General features: G+C 41.2%; 4 protein-coding genes across 4 annotated transcripts; all 4 read right to left on the reverse strand.

The window, feature by feature from the left end:
* Positions 1 to 619: 619 nt before the first annotated feature.
* LOC134188858 (uncharacterized) lies at positions 620 to 4,497 on the reverse strand. The gene is made up of 9 exons (XM_062657061.1): positions 4,203 to 4,497; positions 3,828 to 4,139; positions 3,145 to 3,498; positions 2,795 to 3,091; positions 2,414 to 2,731; positions 2,053 to 2,122; positions 1,929 to 1,990; positions 1,054 to 1,167; positions 620 to 984 (listed from the first exon to the last, which is right to left on the reverse strand). The coding sequence occupies exons 1-9, from the start codon at positions 4,303 to 4,305 to the stop codon at positions 869 to 871; spliced, it is 1,746 nt and encodes a 581-aa protein (XP_062513045.1). The 5' UTR covers positions 4,306 to 4,497; the 3' UTR covers positions 620 to 868.
* A 503-nt stretch (positions 4,498 to 5,000) lies between these two features.
* LOC134188621 (uncharacterized) lies at positions 5,001 to 11,439 on the reverse strand. Its single transcript, XM_062656788.1, has 11 exons — positions 11,315 to 11,439; positions 10,797 to 11,047; positions 10,416 to 10,733; positions 10,055 to 10,124; positions 9,931 to 9,992; positions 9,450 to 9,563; positions 6,985 to 7,311; positions 6,808 to 6,927; positions 6,095 to 6,748; positions 5,170 to 6,018; positions 5,001 to 5,113 (listed from the first exon to the last, which is right to left on the reverse strand). The coding sequence occupies exons 1-10, from the start codon at positions 11,437 to 11,439 to the stop codon at positions 5,171 to 5,173; spliced, it is 2,889 nt and encodes a 962-aa protein (XP_062512772.1). The 3' UTR covers positions 5,001 to 5,113; position 5,170.
* Positions 11,440 to 12,154: 715 nt separating this feature from the next.
* Positions 12,155 to 13,847, reverse strand: LOC134188623 (uncharacterized). Its single transcript, XM_062656789.1, has 3 exons — positions 13,412 to 13,847; positions 12,487 to 13,335; positions 12,155 to 12,430 (listed from the first exon to the last, which is right to left on the reverse strand). The coding sequence occupies exons 1-2, from the start codon at positions 13,845 to 13,847 to the stop codon at positions 12,488 to 12,490; spliced, it is 1,284 nt and encodes a 427-aa protein (XP_062512773.1). The 3' UTR covers positions 12,155 to 12,430; position 12,487.
* Positions 13,848 to 16,058: 2,211 nt separating this feature from the next.
* On the reverse strand, positions 16,059 to 16,701 carry LOC134188405 (uncharacterized). The gene is made up of 2 exons (XM_062656581.1): positions 16,440 to 16,701; positions 16,059 to 16,365 (listed from the first exon to the last, which is right to left on the reverse strand). The coding sequence occupies exons 1-2, from the start codon at positions 16,641 to 16,643 to the stop codon at positions 16,255 to 16,257; spliced, it is 315 nt and encodes a 104-aa protein (XP_062512565.1). The 5' UTR covers positions 16,644 to 16,701; the 3' UTR covers positions 16,059 to 16,254.
* Between the last annotated feature and the right edge of the window lie 6,163 nt (positions 16,702 to 22,864).

The following is a 22,864-nucleotide window of genomic DNA, read 5'->3' on the forward strand; positions in this document are numbered from 1 at the left end:
TGAACACAACTCGTAGAATTCGTGCGTGCAGTAGAAACCGAATCAGCCGCATGTAAAACGAATTATCTGGATGTACACCTATAGCTATACAACCGTAGTGTGTGTGTGGTGTGTGTGTGTGTGTGTGTGTGTGTGTGTGTGTGTGTGTGTGTGTGTGTGTGTGTGTGTGTGTGTGTGTGTGTGTGAGGAGAACGGAGGATGGTGGGCTAGTCTCCTTATAAAGCCATATTTACTTTCGTGCTGTTGTATTGTTATACTGTTGGCGTCGTCAGGAACTGGAGTCTACCACAGCTATAGGTCACGGTACCGCAACCGTCATGCAGTGGAAAAAGTTGCAAGAGACAAATAGATACTAAACATACAATTGTATATAATATGATAAACCGGCCAATATCCAATATGAGCGCTACGCGGTTGAGCTTTAGTAACCAAAAATTTCTACATGAAAATTAATGTTCACACTATGAAACAGATATGGTATGTGAGACTTTTAGATATATTATCTTTGTATGAATGCAGAAAAATTAATATAAATTGTCATAAAGCAGGTGAATGGCTGTCCATCTCCAACTACTTGCTACCAGCGCCCATCCTGTCTATACACATACTGTATCTCTTAATTAACAAATCTACTATACTATTTTGACTTTTACAAACAAAGTAAACACTGATTGAGCTAGGTGCAGACAATATTTAATACAATTCTCATAGCATTCATGTAGAATTACCATACTAGATCCTAATTGTTCGTCTATTTAATCAACTTCAGATCAAACTCAACAGCAAAACTTACACTTTCCTTATCTACATGTACAGCCAATTGTGTTGTGGCATATGCCAGTTAATTGTGCATGCTATTACTCAAGAATCATGATGCTCTAACTTCTTCATAATTTGCGTCTTCCATTTCTGCGTTGTCTTTGGGCTTGTCTGACACAACATTGTAAGCAACATTCATAACCATGGCATCTTGGCTGTTTTCTCCTACAGCAAGAGAGTAAAGTTGAAATTAAGCTAAAAGATGCATAAAGTGTACAGAAGTTCTGAACTTACTTTGATGCTTTCTCTGAATATATATGAGCAAAGCTACGATGACGAGGAACAATATAAAGACCACTGCTGATACTACTGCAGTTGCAACCTTGAATCTGATTGTATCGGACAATTCTGTAACAAAGAATGTTAAATTAGCTCAAGTAAATACAGAAACTACATATACAACAAGCAAGTTAAATCAACTCTCTCTCTCTTCCTCCCTCCCACCCTCCCTCCCTCCCTCCCACCCTCCCTCCCTCCCACCCTCCCTCCCTCCCACCCTCCCTCCCTCCCACCCTCCCTCCCTCCCACACTCCCTCCCTCCCTCCCTCCCACCCTCCCACCCTCCCTCCCTCCCACCCTCCCTCTCTCCCACCCTCCCTCTCTCCCACCCTCCCTCTCTCCCACCCTCTCTCCCACCCTCCCTCCCACCCTCCCTCACACCCTCCCTCCCTCACACCTCCCTCCCTCCCACCCTCCCTCCCACCCTCCCTCCCACCCTCCCACCCTCCCTCCCTCCCACCCTCAATCCCTCCCTCCCTCCCTCCCTCCCTCCCTCCCACCCTCCCTCTCTCCCACCCTCCCTCTCACCCTCCCTCCCTCACACCCTCCCTCCCTCACACCCTCCCTCCCTCACACCCTCCCTCCCTCCCACCCTCCCTCCCTCCCTCCCTCCCTCCCTCCCTCCCTCCCTCCCTCCCTCTCTCTCTCTCTCTCTCTGTTTGTTAGTGGTAGTTTTGTGTGTGTGTGTGTGTGTGTGTGTGTGTGTGTGTGTGTGTGTGTGTGTGTGTGTGTGTGTGTGTGTGTGTGTATGTGCTGCAAGTTCAACAAGTCTAACAAGTTTACTATAGCTGTGTCAACAGTATTACTGTAACCATACATAAATACAGTACCTGTCTGTAAAATGCTTTCACTTTTTGTAGGAATGAGAGAAGATGAGCTAATATCTGACGAACTACACAAAACAGTATATTCTTGCTATAGATTCAGTCACTAGCCATTGACAGTGATGCTCACATGGGTGCAGTCATAACAGTAGTAGGTAGTAATGATGTCATGAGTGTGGGCTTTTCAGTGATTGAGGTTTCTATAAATCAAAGCAATACAAATACTGTACGTGCTGCATGCTTGATCTAATGTAAACTACATGCATACATGCAATGAGCCGAGCATTAAACTAAACCATACAATTTCCCTCAAATAACTAATACATAACATTTACATAACATATAATACTATTTTTATAAAAATATATAATAATTTATATAATACATTATATAATATATTAGATCATGTGCCAAAAGAACTGTTTGTAGACTGCTAGTTAGTAATATTTTATCAGACAAATAAACACTTAGCATTAAATCATACGATAGACCTTTCAATTCAAGATATAATGAGGCTTGCCGACTCCCAAAGTCGTTAGTTGCTATGCATTGATATATACCCAAGAGAGGATTCTTGACTACACGGAGCAGTGAGTATGTTGAATTATCCCGATAAATCAACTCTGAATCTTTGACCAACTGTATTACAGGACGAGGTAGTCCAGTTGTAGTACACAGAAATATTAGAGAAACAGCCGAGTTAGAGTGTGGGAGAGTGCACTTAGTTGTCGAAGATCCGACAGTCCTGCACATCGTTGTCTCTGCTTTACTGCTAACCTCGATCATCATCAATACAACAGTAGGAATAGCTAAAACCACACATACACAAAATGTATCAAACCCTATGCTGTTGCATTGTGTACATGACATACCATAAACTTGCAAAAACGTTGACAAACTGACTGTCCAATGTAAAGATTTAAATGTGTAACGTATCCTGCAATCGTAGTGGCCACTATCACTCTCTACAACATCATATATCTGCAGTACTCCAGGTGAAATGATGGACAGTTTGTTGTTGTTGTTCACTTCAAGCTCCGTTTTGTTTCGTATCCACGTGCGTGTGCTGTTAGCATGACCACTAATGCCATAAAGAGTTGCATTGCCACCCTTTTCAACAGAAATGTGCTGCTCTGGCTGTCTATTTCGAATCCTAAATTTATTGTCTTCTACAACACAAAGCATTAGACAAGCTCCTCCATAATTACCATTGCACACTAACTATTGAATCTGAAATTATAACTCCATGGTGACGACACCGATATTTCATGACCAAAGTATGTAGAGATTCTGATGATGCTTAAACATTTACATGTTGGAATAACTTTCTTCAATTTGTTGCATCGAAGTTGCAGCACAGACTGCTGAAGTAGTCTCCCAACGGTCGACAATTTCTGCCAAAATGGGCAATTGCCAACCGTGCAATTGATCTTGCTTCCATTGCATTCCACAATCCACAAAAGATAGTGAGACAATGGCAATGTCATGTAAACCGTCTGAGTTACAACTGCAGTCTCCTTGACATTCATTCTGTTCAACCTGCCCCAATTTCTTCTAAAACTTTCACGACGACCAACTGCAAAACAGGTCTAGACACTAAAACTCTTATTACCCAATTCTATGCAACAGAGATACATTAAAATTAACTAATGAATTAAACAAATGAGCTTACAGTATTAAACATAGCACAACCTTTAATTAATTAATTAAATAATTAATAGGAAACGTTATACAAACGCAAAATCTAAGTGGTATTATTGATCTGCAAACAAATGCCATGCACAGATAAAATAGGCAAATACAAATACCAAACAGCAATTGCAAATTCAATTTCATCATTAATTTCAACAAAATTATCAAACAGCTAAATTTCTGGTTGTACGTTAATTGATTGCTATCAACTACCTCTGATTAGTGCTGTTTTACTCCTGACTGTTCCAACATCAGTCGAAGCTTCACAGTAGTAGAAACCCTCGATGAGTAGTTCATCAGTAAACGACTTGTTGTTGCTGACCGTGAGCCATCCATCAATCAAAATCACTCTAGGAATTCCTGCCATTCCACTCTGCACTGGCAGATCATCCTTATACCAGCTGACATTCGCGTTTTGTGGAAGCGCCTGGCAACCAAGAGTTGCTGAAACTAACCCATCCGAATGGTTGTAATAAGCGACTGTGTCAACCGGCTCAACAACAAGCGATGGAGCAACGCCGTTTTCTGTATATTTACACTAGAAGGTAACTCTGTTCGACGGCAAATGATGAAGCTTTGATGACCTACCAATTACTGTAGAGTGAGAGATCGAGCCGAAGACAGAGCAGAGATCTAGAAAAAGATGGCCGAGCCACAGAATCGTCGGAAGATGGCAACGTCTCATCAACATACAGATTGCCACAGAATTATTAAACAGCAGAGTGAAACTTGCTTGTGCCGTGTAACACGCTCTCACCGGGAAGTTGTCTAGTTGATAACTTTATTAGGTGTGACGTTCTCATCGGCAAGTCACGTTCTATTATTGACGACCGAGTACGATGAATAAACAATTGAAACCCATCTTCCCGTGGTTTTCCTTGTAATGCCGATGTGCTACATCAGACGGTTCACACCGGGTCTTGTTCTCGCACATGTGGTCGGTGAACACGAGGAAAGGTACCGCAACAGAGCTCTGTACCGCTCCAGAGAGACACAGAGGATGCGTGTACCACTGTCAGTGCAGATAACGTACCACAAAAAATTAGTAACCAGTAATGAATTTAGTGTTATTAATTGTTTTATTTTTAATGTTGACTAACATCAAACAGTACTGCTAAACTAAGAGATCAATTGAATGTTTCCTTTCTGGATGAAAAGGTAAGTAGAACGACTACAAATTACGTCTGTGTGTTAAGTGAAACACGCTTTACTTGTCATTAAGAATATTAAAGCAGCAATGATGCATTGTTGATATTAAATGTTGAGCTACAGACGTCATACATGCACACACACACACACACACACACACACACACACACACACACACACACACAAACACACACACACACACACACACACACACACACACACACACACACACACACGAACAAAGACACAGTAATGTGATGTCTAAGGGTTAAACTAACCCCTCTAGGTAAAACTCTTCTGAGCTTCATGTCGTATATCTTTCTTTACTCTATAGCGCGGAAGTCAAATCTCTAAAGCAAGATCCGTTATTAGAATCATACTAACAATTTAACTACACTCGACTAACGTTATTCCGTTGTGCTCGTTTCTACACAATCAACTGCATCTTGCGTTATATTGTCGTAATTTTTTTCGAAATTCTGTAAGCGATTCTGAGCTATGACGGGCACCTCGTAGTCATCCTCTTGCGTCTGACTACCCTGTGGTTGTTGCACGTTAGCATACTCATCTCGTTTTCTCTCTTGTGACAAAGCGTGCTCGCTGTCAACGACTGTCACACTCTGTGGTATTGTAGAAATTAGCAGAACGTTCGACTTTGCCTTGTCTTGTAAAACAGGTTCTAGATCTACTACTGGTAGTTTGGTAGGAATTTCATAGTCGTCTTCTGTGGCTTGCTGACATCCTGATGAAGCAAAACCAAGTTGTACTGCAGTACGTTTGTCTGCTGTGACTCTCTCATCGTGTGTCTGTCGTTTAGTGTAAAGCGAAGGATCGTTGTCTAGCTTTGTTGGTTTGTTTGCAAAAGTAGGTCTTGGCTTCATTATGCTAACAGGAATACAACAATATTCGTCGTTCAAAGGAGGTAGAGCTGGTGGTTGTTCGTCTGATATTGTAGACGTGCTGATACCATTTGGTAGGCATTGCGAGTCTTTCTCCTTATAATTGGTTGTTTTACACGACATATTGTTACGTTCTGGCTTTGATGTGACCGTCTTTCCTACTACCATCACGTCATGCGAAATGAGTAAAGATCGTTTGACGTCTGGTATAACATATGAGTATTCTTCTGACATTTGGAAAGAGACTCCAGCATGTTCTCCACTTTCTGCCGTCGCATACAAACTTTCTCGAGGATTGTCAGCGTTGTCAGGACAATGCGCAAGATGCTTTGCAAACAGAGTGTCTTTATCTCTTCCTGTAGATAAAAAATTTAGCAAAAGTAAATATGTGTCGCTCATTAACTTGTACGGTGTAACAATATTAAGACTTACCCTCCGACTCAAAAGTTAGAAAATGGCGCCCACTAGCCAAACTTCTCTCTTTCAATTCGAACGGTACCTCGTACGGGTTTTCATCTTTACTATCAGAAAGTAACGAACCCGATCCTTCTCTTTGTCTTTCAACTTCATAATACCCAACATTTTCACTGCTCGATCGGCAACGGGTGTCGTTCAACGTGGCATAATTTTCGAATCCCTTTCTGCTCGTCGTGATCGGTAATTCATCTGTCTGCCTGTTGAGCACGTCGTACTCATCGTCCGTCTTTATCCCGCTTTCTAAATACACTCCATCGATGTCTCGTTGAAGAACGTCGTATTGATCGTGTGGATCACAACGGTCATAGATAGGTAACTCGCCCGTTTCCCGATGTATCACGTCATATTGATTTGTCTCAGACTCATAACTTGCTAGCATTTCTTCCCTCATATCGTCCTGCACGTCGTCGGTCTCACCTCTTGCACTGTCGTCTCGTCTAGTCGATGAATCCCAATTAGCAGAGCAAACCAGAAGAGCCGGCTTATCGACGGTTTCATACAAATTGCTTTCTCGTTGTTCTTCAACTGGCAGACGACTATTCACGATACCAGGTTCATTGCCATATACCGTCATATTACTTTCCACTGATACATTGCTTGCCTCACATTCTACATCACCACTCAATTACGACCAATAATATTATAACAAATACATGAATTGCTCTTACTGGATGAACGTTTTTGTTTGTGACATAACACAACAACCAAGATCGCCAACAGTAAGACAACAATGCCTCCTCCCACAGACAAACCAACGACACTTTCTACAGCTAGACCGTCACTCATAACTACAACAGAAATATTACCACGTGTATAACAACCAACCTCCAAAACTTACAACACACCTCGACCTTGATCAGTCACATTGGAGGTGGCACTCGATGTCAATACGTTTGTCATCAATTCGGTCTGCAGCAATGAAGGCAATACCGACGATACGTTTCTCTCTGTTGTGTTGTTGACACGTAGATCTGAATTATTTATGTCATTTGTTAATTCACCCGACGGTGTAGTATTACTGCCAGATGATCTTGAAGTAGCTAAACGTGAAGGCACAGATTCGGTCGAAACGTAGAGCATCCCACTCGACATCCCATCACCATTACGAGAAACAGTTGCAGTAGAAGTGGATGACACCGACGACGTCGTGGTGGGTGACGCGGTAGTCAGATCTATAAATACAATAAATACTACTCGACACGCAATTAATTAATTAACTATACAAATAATTAACTTCTGTATAATTTTGTGATTTTAAGTGACAGACCGGTAAAGCTTGAATTTAATAAATAATTTTAATTATTTGTTTGGTCACGTGTTATGCGGGAGGCGAAGCGAGTCGTCGAGTCAGTCGGTCGTACGTCATGTGACCAGCCTGCATAGTGTACTGTACGCTAGCGTATAGCGCTACAGGTAGTAACAGGTTACACGTATATAAGACAAGATGCATCAAACAATTTTAAACAAAGTCAATCGTGTTAATTAATTGTTTCTAAAATTAGATCTCTATTGATATTAATTAATTAATTAAGCATTCGCTGGAAGTACGTTGTAATCGAATCTCGTCTAACTGATGACGCCCAGCTAAAGTAAACAATCAGATCAAGCCAAAGAAAATAGGTAGTACAGAAGCCTGACATTATGGAAAAGGCTGTGACCGTTGAGTGGCTACAAATCACAATTTAGGCTACAATATTAATTAATCGTCGATATCCAAATGACTAGATATACGAGCACAGACTGTAGACTAGATTTATCTGGTGAGAGAGCAGATCGAGACGTCTTGAACTCACTGTTCCCCTTGTGTCTAGATACTGAGAAGACCATTGGCAGTAAGATAAAGTGTACATCCATTCTAAGCATTTCTGATGGTTGGAATGTAAAAGGACACGACTGTCAGTCGGTTACGCAAGGGTGGATGTCAATTCGCCCGGATGTTACAAATTGCGGGAGTAGCTGTAGCTACGGCGTACGGAAGCGTGCACACATGTTGTCATTTCTGGACTGAAATTGAAATTGTCCAACAAATGAATGTTGTAGGGTGTGTTTGTATGGACATATCTATTTCAGTCTTGTGTTGTATTTTAATTAGTGTTTTGTGTATGTATATATCCAAGAGAGATTGACTGTGGAAACCTATCTAGTTGCAATAGAATTAAAACATTCATTGATTTACATTACAAAACTATAAAATCAATATTGTAAAAATTTAATTTCTGGATAAGCATCATTAATCTGGTAAACTGTGAGATATATTTTTTGGGTTGTTGTTAGTAGAGTCTAGGTCGAGGAGCATGTTGTCTTATCTGCAGTTGAACCAAGACAAATCAAATTCACCGTTCTTACAAACGTTTCTGTAGCATTTTGACACTACAATGTACATTGCACCATAGTCACGACTCTACTTGTGCGCGCGCGCGCGCGTGTGTGTGTGTGTGTGTGTGTGTGTGTGTGTGTGTGAGTGTGTGTGTGTGTGTGTGCGCGCGCGCGTGTGCGTGCGTGCGTGCGTGCGTGTGTGTGTGTGTGTGTGTGTGTGTGTGTGTGTGTGTGTGTGTGTGTGTGTGTGTGTGTGTGTGTGTGTGAGGAGAACGGGGGATGGTGGGCTGGTCTCCTTAGAAAGCCATATTTACTTTCGTGCTGTTGTATTGTTATACTGTCGTCGTCATCAGGAACTGGAGTCTACCACAGCTATAGGTCACTGGTACCGCAACCGTCATGCAAGCACGAATATACATACCGTCAGATGTTGGGACTGGGCTGAGCGTCCAATCTTGCCTTGATCTTAGAACCCATCTCTTCTACTATAGACTATCTTAGATATTTGTTTTACTTCTTTGCAAAAATTAGAAACTGGACAGCTCCAAACACCAGTTTGCAGCACAAAATTCCAAATATTATATCAATGTCTTTTTACAGTCACTGAATATGAACACTTACCACCATGCAGTGGAAAAGTTGCAAGAGACAAATAGATACTAAACATACAATTGTATATAATATGATAAACCGGCCAATATCCAATATGAGCGCTAAGCGGTTGAGCTTTAGTAACCAAAAATTTCTACATGAAAATTAATGTTCACACTATGAAACAGATATGATATGTGAGACTTTTAGATATATTATTTTTGTAGAATTTAGAAAAATTAATATAAATTGTTATAAAGCAGGTGAATGGCTGTCCATCTCCAACTACTTGCTACCAGCGCCCATCCTGTCTATACACATACTGTATCTCTTAATTAACAAATCTATTATACTATTTTGACTTACTAAAGATGCATGAAGTGAACAGAAGTTCTGAACTTACTTTGATGCTTTCTCTGAATATATATGAGCAAAGCTACTATGACGAGGAACAATATAAAGACCACTGCTGATACTACTGCAGTTGCAACCTTGAATCTGATTGTATCGGACAATTCTGTAACAAAGAATGTTAAATTAGCTCAAGTAAATACAGAAACTACATATACAACAAGCAAGTTAAATCAGCTCCCTCTCTCACTCCCTCCCTCCCTCCCTCCCTCCCTCTCTCTCTCCCTCTCCCTCTCCCTCTCCCTCTCCCTCTCCTCTCCCTCTCCCTCTCTCTCTCTCTCTCTCTCTCTCTCTCTCTCTGTTTGTTAGTGGTAGTTTTGTGTGTGTGTGTGTGTGTGTGTGTGTGTGTGTGTGTGTGTGTGTGTGTGTGTGTGTGTGTGTGTGTGTGTGTGCGCGCTGCAAGTTCAACAAGTCTAACAAGTTTACTATAGCTGTGTCAACAGTATTACTGTAACCATACATAAATACATTACCTGTCTGTACAATGCTTTCACTTTTTGTAGGAATGAGAGAAGATGAGCTAATATCTGACGAACTACACAAAACAGTATATTCTTGCTATAGATTCAGTCACTAGCCATTGGCAGTGATGCTCACATGGGTGCAGTCATAACAGTAGTAGGTAGTAATGATGTCATGAGTGTGGGCTTTTCAGTGATTGAGGTTTCTATAAATCAAAGCAATACAAATACTGTACGTGCTGAATGCTTGATCTAATGTAAACTACATGCATACATGCAATGAGCCGAGCATCAAACTAAACCATACAATTTCCCTCAAATAACTAATACATAACATTTACATAATATATAATACTATTTTTATAATAATATATAATAATTTATATAATACATTATATAATATATTACATCACGTGCCAACAGAACTGTTTGTAGACTGCTAGTTAGTTATATTTTATCAGACAAATAAACAGTTAGCATTAAATCATACGATAGACCTTTCAATTCAAGATATAATGAGGCTTGCCGACTCCCAAAGTCGTTAGTTGCTATGCATTGATATATACCCAAGAGAGGATTCTTGACTACACGAAGCAGTGAGTATGTTGAATTATCCCGATAAATCAACTCGAAATCTTGGACCAACTGTATTACAGAATGAGGCAGTCCAGTTGTAGTACACAGCAATATTAGAGAAACAGCCGAGTTAGAGTGTGGGAGAGTGCACTTAGTTGTCGAAGATCCGACAGTCCTGCATATCGTTGTCTCTGCTTTACTGCTAATCTCGATCATCATCAATACAACAGTAGGAATAGCTAAAAGCAGACATACACAAAACGTATCAAACCCTATGCAGTTGCATTGTGTACATGGCATACCATAAACTTGCAAAAACGTTGACAAACTGATTGTCCTAGGCAAACGTATCCTGCAATCATAGTGGCCACTATCACTCTCTGCAACATCATATATCTGCAGTACTCCAGGTGAAATGATTGACAGTTTGTTGTTGTTGTTCACTTCAAGCTCTGTTTTGTTTCGTATCCACGTGTGTATGCTGTTAGCATGACCACTAATGCCATAAAGAGTTGCATTGCCACCCTTTTCAACATAAATGTGCTCTGGCTGTCTATTTACAGAGATACATTAAAATTAACTAATTAATTAATAGAAAACGTTATACAAACGCAAACATTTAAGTGGCATATATTGATCTGTAAACAAATGCCATGTACAGATAAAAAATAGGCAAATACAAATACCAAACAGCAATTGCAAATTCAATTTCATCATTAATTTCAACAAAATTATCAAACAGCTAAATTTCTGGTTATATGTTGTATACAATAATTGATTGCTATCAACTACCTCTGATTAGTGCTGTTTTACTCCTGACTGTTCCAACATCAGTCGAAGCTTCACAGTAGTAGAAACCCTCGATGAGTACTTCATCAGTAAACGACTTGTTGTTGCTGACCGTGAGCCATCCACCAATAAAATCACTCTAGGAATTCCTGCCATTCCACTCTGTATCGGCCGATCGTCCTTATACCAGCTGACGTTCGCGTTTTGTGGAAGCGCCTGGCAACCAAGAGTTGCTGAAACTAACCCATCCGAATGGTTGCAATAAGCGACTGTGTCAACCGGCTCAACAACAAGCGATGGAGCAACGCCGTTCTCTGTATATTTACACTAGAAGGTAACTCTGTTCGACGGCAAATGACGAAGCTTTGATGACCTACCAATTACTGTAGCGTGAGAGATCGAGCCGAAGAAAGAGGAGAGATCTAGAAAAAGATGGCCGGGTCACAGAGTCGTTGGAACATGGCAACGTCTCATCAACAAACAGATTGCCACAGAATTATTAAAGTACAGAGTGAAACTTGCTTGTGCCGTGTACCACGCTCTCACCGGGAAGTTGTCTAGTTGATAATATTATTAGCTGTGACGTTCTCATCGGCACGTCACGTTCTATTATCCAATAGATCGAGTACGAGGAATAAACAATTGAAACCCATTTTCCCTTGGTTTTCCTTGTAATGCCGATGTTCTACATCAGACGGTTCACACCGGTTGTTGTTCTCGCACATGTGGTCGGTGAACCCGAGGAACGGTACCGCACCAGAGCCGTCTAGATATACATGTATAGACACAGAGGGTGCGTGTACCGCTGTCAGTGCAGATAACGGTACCACAAAAATCAGTAACCAGCAAGGAATTTAGAGTTGTTGATTGTTTTATTTTTAAAAAGTTGACTAGCATCAAACATCTGTAGTCGTCCAGCAGTGTACTGCTAAACTAAGATATCAATAGAATGTTTCCTTTTGGATAAAATGGTAAGTAGAATGACTACAAATTACGTTTGTGTGTTAATTAAAACACGCTTTACTTGTCATTAAGAATATTACACGGTAATGTGATGTCTAAGGGTTAAACTAACCCCTCTAGGTAAAACTCTTCTGAGCTTCATGTCGTATATCTTTCTTTACTCTATAGCGCGGAAGTCAAATCTCTAAAGCAAGATCCCTTATTAGAATCATAATAACATTTTAACTACACTCGACTAACGTTATTCCGTTGTGCTCGTTTCTACACAATCAACTGCATCTTGCGTTATATTGTCGTAATTTTTTTCGAAATTCTGTAAGCGATTCTGAGCTATGACTGGCACCTCGTAGTCATCCTCTTGCGTCTGACTACCCTGTGGTTGTTGCACGTTAGCATACTCATCTCGTTTTCTCTCTTGTGACAAAGCGTGCTCGCTGTCAACGACTGTCACACTCTGTGGTATTGTAGAAAATAACAGAACGTCCGACTTTGCCTTGTCTTGTAAAACAGGCTCTAGATCTACTACTGGTAGTTTGGTAGGAATTTCATAGTCGTCTTCTTTGGCTTGCTGACGTCCTGATGAAGCAAAACCAAGTTGTACTGCAGTACGTTTGTCTGCTGTGACTCTCTCATCGTGTGTCTGTTGTTTAGTGTAAAGCGAAGGATCGTTGTCTGGCTTTGTTGGTTTGTTTGCAAAAGTAGGTCTTGGCTTCATGATGCTAACAGGAATACAACAATATTCGTCGTTCAAAGGAGGTAGAGCTGGTGGTTGTTCGTCTGATATTGTAGACGTACTGATACCATTTGGTAGGCATTGCGAGTCTTTCTCCTTATAATTGGTTGTTTTACACGACATATTGTTACGTTCTGGCTTTGATGTGACCGTCTTTCCTACTACCATCACGTCATGCGAAATGAGTAAAGATCGTTTGACGTCTGGTATAACATATGAGTATTCTTCCGACATTTGGAAAGAGACTCCAGCATGTTCTCCACTTTCTGCCGTCGCATACAAACTTTCTCGAGGATTGTCAGCGTTTTCAGGACAATGCGCAAGATGCTTTGCAAACAGAGTGTCTTTATCTCTTCCTGTAGATGAAAGAATTTAGCAAAGTAAATATGTGACGCTCATTAACTTGTACGGTGTAACAATATTAAGGCTTACCCTCCGACTCAAAAGTTAGAAAATGGCGCCCACTAGCCAAACTTCTCTCTTTCAATTCGAACGGTACCTCATACGGGTTTTCATCTTTACTATCAGAAAGTAACGAACCCGATCCTTCTCTTTGTCTTTCAACTTCATAATATCCTACATCTTCACTGCTCGATCGGCAATGGGTGTCGTTCAACGTGTCATAATTTTCGAATCCCTTTCTACTCGTCGTGATCGGTAACTCATCTGTCTGCCTGTTGAGCACGTCGTACTGATCGTCCGTCTTCATCCCGCTTTCTAAATACACTCCATCGATGTCTCGTTGAAGAACGTCGTACTGATCGTGTGGATCACAACGGTCATAGATAGGTAACTCGCCCGTTTCCCGATGTATCACGTCATATTGATTTGTCTCAGACTCATAACTTGCTAGCATTTCTTCCCTCATATCGTTTTGCACGTCGTCTGTCTCACCTCTTGCACTGTCGTCTCGTCTAGTCGATGAATCCCAATTTGCAGAGCAAACCAGAAGAGCCGGCTTGTCGACGGTTTCATACAAATTGCTTTCTCGTCGTTCTTCAACTAGCAAACGACTATTCACGATACCAGGTTCATTGCCAGTTGTACTGCTATACACAGTCATATTACTTTCCACTGATACATTGCTTGCCTCACATTCTACATCATCACTCAATCACGACCAATAATATTATAACAAATACATGAATTGCTCTTACTGGATAAACGTCTTTGTTTGTTACATAACACAACAACCAAGATCGCCAACAGTAAGACAACAATGCCTCCTCCCACAGACAAACCAACGACACTTTCTACAGCTAGACCGTCACTCATAACTACAACAGAAATATTACCACGTGTATAACAACCAACCACCAAAACTTAAAACACACCTCGACCTTGATCAGTCACATCGGAGGTGGCACTCGATGTCAGTACATTTGTCATCAATTCGTTCTGCAGCAATGAAGGCAATACCAACGATACGTTTCTGTCTGTTGTGTTGACACGTAGAACTGAAGTATTTATTTCATTTGTGAATGCACCCGACGGTCTTGTGAATGATCTTGAAGTAGCCAAACGTGAAGGCACAGATTCGGTCGAAACGTAGAGCATCCCACTCGACATCCCATCACCATTACGAGAAACAGTTGCAGTAGAAGTGGACGACACCGACGACGTCGTGGTGGGTGACGCGGTAGTCAGATCTATAAATACAATAAATACTACTCGACACGCAATTAATTAATTAATTATACAGATGATTAACTTCTTTATAATTTTGTGATTTTAAGTGACAGACCGGTAAAGCTTAAATTTAATAAATAATTTTAATTATTTGTTTGGTCACGTGTTATGCGGGAGGCGAAGCGAGTCGTCGAGTCAGTCGGTCGTACGTCATGTGACCAGCCTGCATAGTGTACTGTACGCTAGCGTATAGCGCCTCAGGTAGTAACAGGTTACACGTATATAAGACAAGATGCATCAAACAATTTTAAACAAAGACAATCGTGTTAATTAATTGTTTCTAAAATTAAATCTCTATTGATATTAATTAATTAATTAAGGAATCGCTGGTGTGTATTAGTAGTCCACTGGAAGTACGTTGTAATCGAATCTCGTTTAACTGACGACGCCCAGCTAAAGTAAACAATCAGATCAAGCCAAAGACTATACGGTAGTACAGAAGCCTGACATAATGGAAAAGGCTGTGACCGTTGAGTGGCTGCAAATCACAATCTAGGCTACATTAATAATTAATCGTCGATATCCGAATGACTAGATATACGTGCACAGACTGTAGACTAGATTTATCTGGTAAGAGAGCAGATCGAGACGTCTTGAACTCACTGTTCCACTTGTGTGTAGATACTGAGAAGACCATTGGCAGTAAGATAAAGTGTACATCCATTCTAAGCATTTCTTCTGGTTGGAAGGTAGAAGGACACGACTGTCAGTCAGTTACGCAATGGTGGATGTGAATTCGCCCGGATGTTACAAATTGCGGGAATAGGTGTAGCTACGGCGTACGGAAGCGTGCACGCATGTTGTCATTTCTGGCCTGAAATTGAAATTGTCCAACAAATGAATGTTGTAGGGTGTGTCTGTATGGACAAATCTATTTTAGTCTTGTGTTGTCTTTCAATTAGTGTTTTGTGTATGTATATATCCAAGAGAGATTGACTGTGGAAACCTATCTAGGTGCAATGGAATTAAAACATTCATTGATTTACATTACAAAGCTATAAAATCAATATTGTAAAAATTTAATTTCTAGATAAGCATCATTAATCTGGTAAACTGTGAGATATTTTCAGTTTGCTGTTAGTAGAGTCTAGGTAGAGGAGCATGTTGTCTTATCTGCAGTTGAACCAGGATGAATCAAATGTACCGTTGTCACAAAAGTTTCTGTAGCATTTTGACACTACAATGTACGTAGTCACGATACTACTCGAGTGTGTGTGTGTGTGTGTGTGTGTGTGTGTGTGTGTGTGTGTGTGTGTGTGTGTGTATGTGTGCGTGCGTGCGTGCGTGCGTGCGTGTGTGTGTGTGTGTGTGTGTGTGTGTGTGTGTGTGTGACTTTTCTGAGTATGCGTTACTTTCTGCTAGTTGCTTAGTTGTCATTCGAACTAGTGAATACAACAGCTACAATATGAATTTATTAAATGATTGCAATACAACGATTAGTAACGATTGTATATAAACAGACAACAGCAACATATATACGACAAACAGAGAAATATATACGATACAAAAAGCGAAAATTTAGAGAAGTTATTGCACTAGACTGCAAGTAGAGCTGCATTTATGTCAATGTATTAACTATAAATGTTTCAATGCTTAGTATGGTCAATTGTGGCGTACTCCACGTTTCCTTCAGACGTCACGTGTCGCTTCGTTTCCGATGGTTTAGTCTCCACGTCTGTATACTTCACGTCAGCCTTCTAGCCAAAGCAAAGTACAGTAAATAAACTCTGGATCCTGCTCAAAATAACATGCAATTTTAGTTTTCTCTTACTCCTTTCTTTTGAACCAATGAAGATGAAGCAGCTGCATTCATTGCATTGCGAGGCAAAGATCGAGACTTTGCGGATACAGCATATTCGGTCACTTCGGTCTGGTAATGCTTTGGTTTGGATGCGACTGCAGGTTTTCGGTTTGATTTTGGACTTACCGATGGTAGCTTGCTCGATACAGCATATTCACTGTCACCAACTGACATATGTGAGACTGTTGACTGTTTCTTTTTTGCTTGTATGTTGGCAACAGCGTATTCACTGTCACCAACTGACATGTGCGACAAGATCAACTGTTTCTTCTTAGATCGTTTATTGGCAACTGCGTATGTGTCTTTTACTGCAGCGAAATGGCTGGGAGAGATAGATGAATCACTTTTACCAGCAGATCTGTCTGCGTTGGACTGATCGTATTGTTCTGGTTGGGTGCGAGAATCTTGTGCATTTGGTGGAGGTAGTGATGGAGAAGAATTGTGAGTCGTCCTCGTTTTGTTCTCATCTGGTAGAGCATATGGATTCTCATCGTTTTCGTCATTTGGTTTGCTGCTTGTGTCGTCTTGTTGTGCCGCCGTCATTGCTGCTGCTCCGGTCACCAAACGGTCACCTGATATCTCCATTTCTCTCTTGACGTTGGGCCTCGCATAAGAGTACTCACTGGGGACTGTAACGCTGCTGGCGTTCTTGGGCTTTACTTCATCTGGTGCAGCGTAGGAATTTTCACTATTTCCTTGTGGCATTTCTTCATCGTCTTGTTTTGTTGTCGTGACTTCTCCTATCACTAAGCGGTCACTCTCGACCGTCGTTGCTCGTTTGGAATCAGGCTTGGCGTAGGAATACTCAGTTTTAGGTGACACGATATTCTTACGAGCCTTAGGTTTGTGCTCACCCGGTAAAGAGTAAGAACTTTCTTCTGTGTTGCTATCTGATTGCACGACTTCTTCATATGATTCACTTGCAGATGCTGTAGACAAACGTTGTGTGAGCTGTTTTGGCTTTTTGGCGTCAACTGGTGTAAACATTGGTAGTTGTTTTTCTTTTGTTCCAACTTTAGAGTGCCTACCATCCGTAGAAGACGCAGACAAACGCGCACTTGCTGCTTGTTTCGGTTTGTCCGGTACCGCATACGGGGTATCTTCTTGGAGATCGCTTTGTGTCTGAACGTTTGATGAAGGATAGCTTAGACTGCCAACGCGTTCGTAAGCTCCTAAAATAGAACATATTATTTTTTTAGTTTTTATCACGAGTGTGTGTATGCATAATAATATACTAACCACTTATCACTGCTTCCTTATATCGACCATCTGAACGACTGCTATCAGCATTCTTCTGCCTCTTGTCCGACATCTGTTTAACTACAGAGTAACCGTCTAATGGAACGTCTCCTGTTGTAACAGGAATTTCATCCGTCTTTCGGTCACACACACTGTATTTACTGTTTTCTAGCGTTGAATAACGTTCGTCTAGACTGTCATGTTTTGTAACAATCACTTCATCATCCATTTTTCGGTCCAACACATCATACTGATCTTCTTTTCTTATACAGTCGTCTCCGGTCGCAGTGGGGCATTGCACGGGTGAAACAATAGCCGTCGGTTTGTTAGCATTTTTGTATGACGAGGATGCAGCTGTTTGTCCACTGTTGTCAACATGACTATGTTTCAGTCTTTCTCTATTTGTTGTTGCTGTCCAATATGTGGGATTGTCGATTGTGGTAGCACTTGCTACTGGAGACCGTTGCTTATCTTCATCGAGTGCAAAACCTAAGCATAATTATCTACATACTAAAATCACTGGCATAGGAAGACGTTAAAATTTTGGTTGACTTTGTTTACGTCGATAGCAAGTGATGATGGCAATGATTAGAATGACAAGCAGGACGACGACTCCACCTGCAGCTCCACCGGCAACTACTGCAATTGGTAGACCGTCAGACTCTTTTGCAGCTAGTAGATACTCACGTTAGGTACTAGATAAATTTATAAATTACTATACTTACGCGTTTGTGTTGTTGGTTTTGTTGCTTGCCTAGTTGTACTTTTACTTGCGTCTCCACTAGTCGCTGCACTCGTCACTTTTCCAATAGGGGGCTTGGCTGCACCTTTACAGTTAATTGGTTAACTAAACTTATAAAGACTAGAACCTAACCAGCAATGGCATACCTGATGAGGAAAGAGTGTTTGCATGATGGAATGGAGGTGATGCGGTTTGAGACGTTGGCAAAACGGTTGATGTCGTTGGTATAAGATCTGATCGTTGAGAAGACGAGCTGGTGCGTGGTGTCGAAGTGGTAGGAAGGTTGAGAGTTGGAGAACTACTGGATAGAGACACGGATGACGCATTAGCTTGTGTGACGGTAACTGGAGCACTAGTAACTCTAGAAGACTTCGTTCCAGAAGTAGATTGCACATTATGAGATGCTAAAGTCAAAACAAGAATTTCTAGTAATGTAACGTCAATGCGTAGTGCATTGTTTACTAACTTGCATTCGTAGGTTGAGACGAATATGAGAAACTAGTTGACATACTTGACGCTCGAGGAGTTGACTGTGACGTAATCAAGTACTCAGTAGACTGTGGCATCGATGGAGATTTATCTGCCGTTGTTGATGAGCGACTTGTAGCAGAAACAGTTGCAACGATACCTACAGTATACGCAATACTGACAATAGCAACACAGACTCTACAGTGTACAGCAACATGGTACCGTTTACCTGATACTGTTGCGTAGAGTGATGATTGTTTGCTGCCATACTCATTTCTAGCGATACATTGATAGATTCCTGAACGAGGAGATGAAATTGTGTGCTGCACAGCATGATTGGCATTCGTCACATTTTGCGTTAACAGCAACTGGGCGTTGTAAAATAGTTGAATCAACATCGGAAAAGATCCTTTTGCTTGACACTTTACTGTAGTTGGGAGATGATTTGGGATGCAGGGAACAACAAGGTTGGTTGTGTTGCAGAATTGTTCAGTGCGTGTGTCGTTTAGTTGAGATAGAGATAGAGTAACACGCAGTGTACCTTTACAACAACTAATTAACAATGTATAGCACACAATATTGTCACTGTGCACAACAAATTTAAAAATTGTGGAAATTGACTTACCGTATACAGGAACACTCAATGACAACTTTCTGGTTTCAACGCCAATTGATGAAAATGTTGCGGTAGCAGTGCATTCATATTGTCCGCTGTCTTGTTCAGACACGTTTTGTATGTGCAGCACACCGTCAGTGAGCAATGAAAATCTCATACCAACAACAATCACAGTACCATCTTTTTTCCACGTGTACGAACCGCTAATATGACTGTATATGCAGTAAAGGGTTGCATTGCTGCCAACTTTAACAGAAATATTTTGATTTTGAATATAAGCCCTTGGAAGGAATGGTACAGTATCTAGAACGACAATCATCCATTACAACACACAAACGTAAACCCTTTATTTGTTATCTAATTATTCAACTGAAACCTGACCTTTAAAGGTAAACGTTCCTTCCATTCGAGGTGTTCCAATTGTACCGATGACACGTATTGTGCTTTCATTTCTACATTTGTCAATGTTGTTTCTGATTTCACTGTATCTAATGCGAAGGACGGAGAAAACGACGAGTCGACCAGTCACAGATACGTCATGCCAAAACGGACAGCTTGTAGATGTACAACTGATAGTGACACTTTCACATATAACTAACCAGAAAAGTCTGTCGTCCGATACTGGTAGTTGGAGGTAACCAGTTTGAGCTACTACAACTGTTGCTTGCGTGGAAAAAGCTCCAGCCAATGGAGGAACAAAGAAAATGGAACGATCTCCTAGTTTGTAAAATTAGAATCATATTCATACATTTAGGAATGACGTAGTTACTTTATTAAATAATTGACAAACGTATAATGTACCTCTAATATACGCGCTCTTGCTTCTGACAGCTACCGTCCCGTTGTTGATCACACAATAATACAATCCTTCTAGTGATTCTCCGGTATCATGGGGATCTGTAGTTTCAACCACAAGACTTTCTTTTGTTATGTTATAGAAAAGAAAACTTCCGTCTTCTACGTTGACGTCATCTTTGTACCAAGTAGTGATTGTCGAATCATCTTGAGAGTTTGTCCTGCAGTAGAGAGTAGCAGTACGTAACTGATTGGAACCAACTTGTGTGGTGACTGTATCTGCTGGTTCTTCTCTGATTACAATACCACTAACTGCAAACACTATAAAATCAAATATAATTAATTAAATTTTAATTTTTAGAGTTTTTTTTACTACTGAGCTAATTAATTACGTAGTATTTGCAATACAAGATTGTACAACAGATTGAAAGGCGTTTCGAGTGAAACGATAGTGTCAGCAACAGGTTAGTTAAGTTAATAAATTATTTGCATCAAATTGTTACACATTTTTGTATAATTCAATCAATCAATAACAAAGACAATTACAGTTTGTAGATTAATTAAATTGTTCAAAATATTGAGCTTGCTTATTAATTAGAATCGGTTTAATTCAAGATTTAACAAAACAATTTTTGGGAAATTCCTTGTAGGAACTGCAGGTGGACGCAATAGACTAATTAATTAAGTTAACATGCATCTATAAGTAACAACTGACACCGCCCAGTCCAATGTACGCGGTACTTGTGATTTCAGTCTCGAAACGGCTTAGCGCTCACACTCGCTCGAGAAACCATGCAGTCAAACACGTAGCAAGAACATGTACGAACGTGTCTGACCCTCAGGTAACATGCAGCCAAAAAAGGAGTACCGCGCACTCGAAACCATAAAGATACGCTTTTCTAGTAGATAGCATAACTAACTAGCTGTCTAGTGCACGCTTTCTACAGTGGTTTTGTACTAGGGTCTTCTTACCGTGTAAACAAAGATGAAGAAAGCTGGCGACTACTTCAAACAAGCGATCCTCTGTCTTCATAGCTCCGGTCTAACTCACGCGAATTTAAGAGGCGTGGCTTTTGTGTATTCTAATCCTCTACTATAATACGACAACCCACGCTTCCGTCTGTCTGGATGGATGGATGGATGTCTAGATCTGTAACGTGTCGATCGACACGACGCCGGTCTCCGATTGTCGCGAAACGCCGCGTCCAGGTCGAGTCTGATTTCGCCTGGACTGCCAGAAACGAGACTTTGGCGGTCTGAAATAGGATGCACCGAAGATTGTTTGTTTAATTAATTAACCAATTGACGTGGCTCGCCAGCCACTGTATGCCATTCTCTGGTCTAGAGCAGAGTGCAGGAACCGCCCGCTGCAGTCAGAGGTTTTAGGCCGGCTCACCGGGCTGCGTGTTCGTGCGTCCGTATGTCACGGAAGTTGCGTCTTCATTGCGGAAGTGGCGTCATTCTCCACGAATAGATTATGACGTTTTATGTGGGAAGAGTCTGGTAGAGTCCAAACTGCGCTGTCTGGAGTGTGTAAAGGCCTGTCCACACTGGCAAGTGGATCGCGATCCGATCGCGATCCAACCGCAACGCTGTCCATCCGATCCACATCTCCAGGTGGTTTCGATCGCGATCCAATCGCAATCGGTTGAATCCAATTAGAAATAGTGGGCGTTACCTTCTCTTACGGCACGCGTGTAGTCGGAACATCTAAAAGCACTCCTCACTCGTCTTTGTTCTCGCTCACCTTACGTCGCTGTATCAACGCTTTTCACAAGCAAAGAAGCCACACGTACACATCGGTCATCAGTCACATGATATCGAAATGAGGCAGAGGTATCGTTTTCAAAGTGCAGTGTGGACGCTCGCTATCTATCCCGATCGGATCGCGATGCCATTCTGTTGTGATATATGCGATTTTGTTGTGAATATATGCGATTCTTTTGTGAAAGTATGTGATTTGGTTGTGAATGTATGTGATTCTGTTGCCATTCTGTTGTAAATCTATGCGATTCTGTTGCGACTGTAGTGTGAATACATACGATTTTGTTGTGAATCTAAGCGATTCTGTTGCGTCTCTGTTGTGAATCTATGCGATTCTGTTTTTGATATATGCAGTCATGTTGTGAATCTATATGCGCTTCAACCACACCTAAGATTGTTCTTTCTCATCTATATTGAGCGTGAATTTTGCAACAATCGGCGTGCCATAGTGTGGATTGCAGCCCCGGATGCGTTTCCATCACCACGACGGAAGCGCATCCGGGCTGCAATCTACACTGCGTCTGGGGCGAGGCTATATAGTAATAGGACGCGTGTATTGTGTGCGCGTAGATATAGAGGGGGGCGATGTGACGTGAGCTCGTCAGTCACATCATTCTCTAGCGAGTGCAAAATGCGCCCGCTGCAGTTAGAGTCTAACTAGAGCAATGTGTATTGTACGTTCTAGCTAATGTAACACGCGCTGCAGCTGAGTAGACTGAAAACTTGTCAATTACGTGTGTGTGTGTGTGTGTGTGTGTGTGTGTGTGTGTG

This window comes from Corticium candelabrum, chromosome 13, assembly GCF_963422355.1.
Source record: "Corticium candelabrum chromosome 13, ooCorCand1.1, whole genome shotgun sequence".
NCBI lineage: Eukaryota > Metazoa > Porifera > Homoscleromorpha > Homosclerophorida > Plakinidae > Corticium > Corticium candelabrum.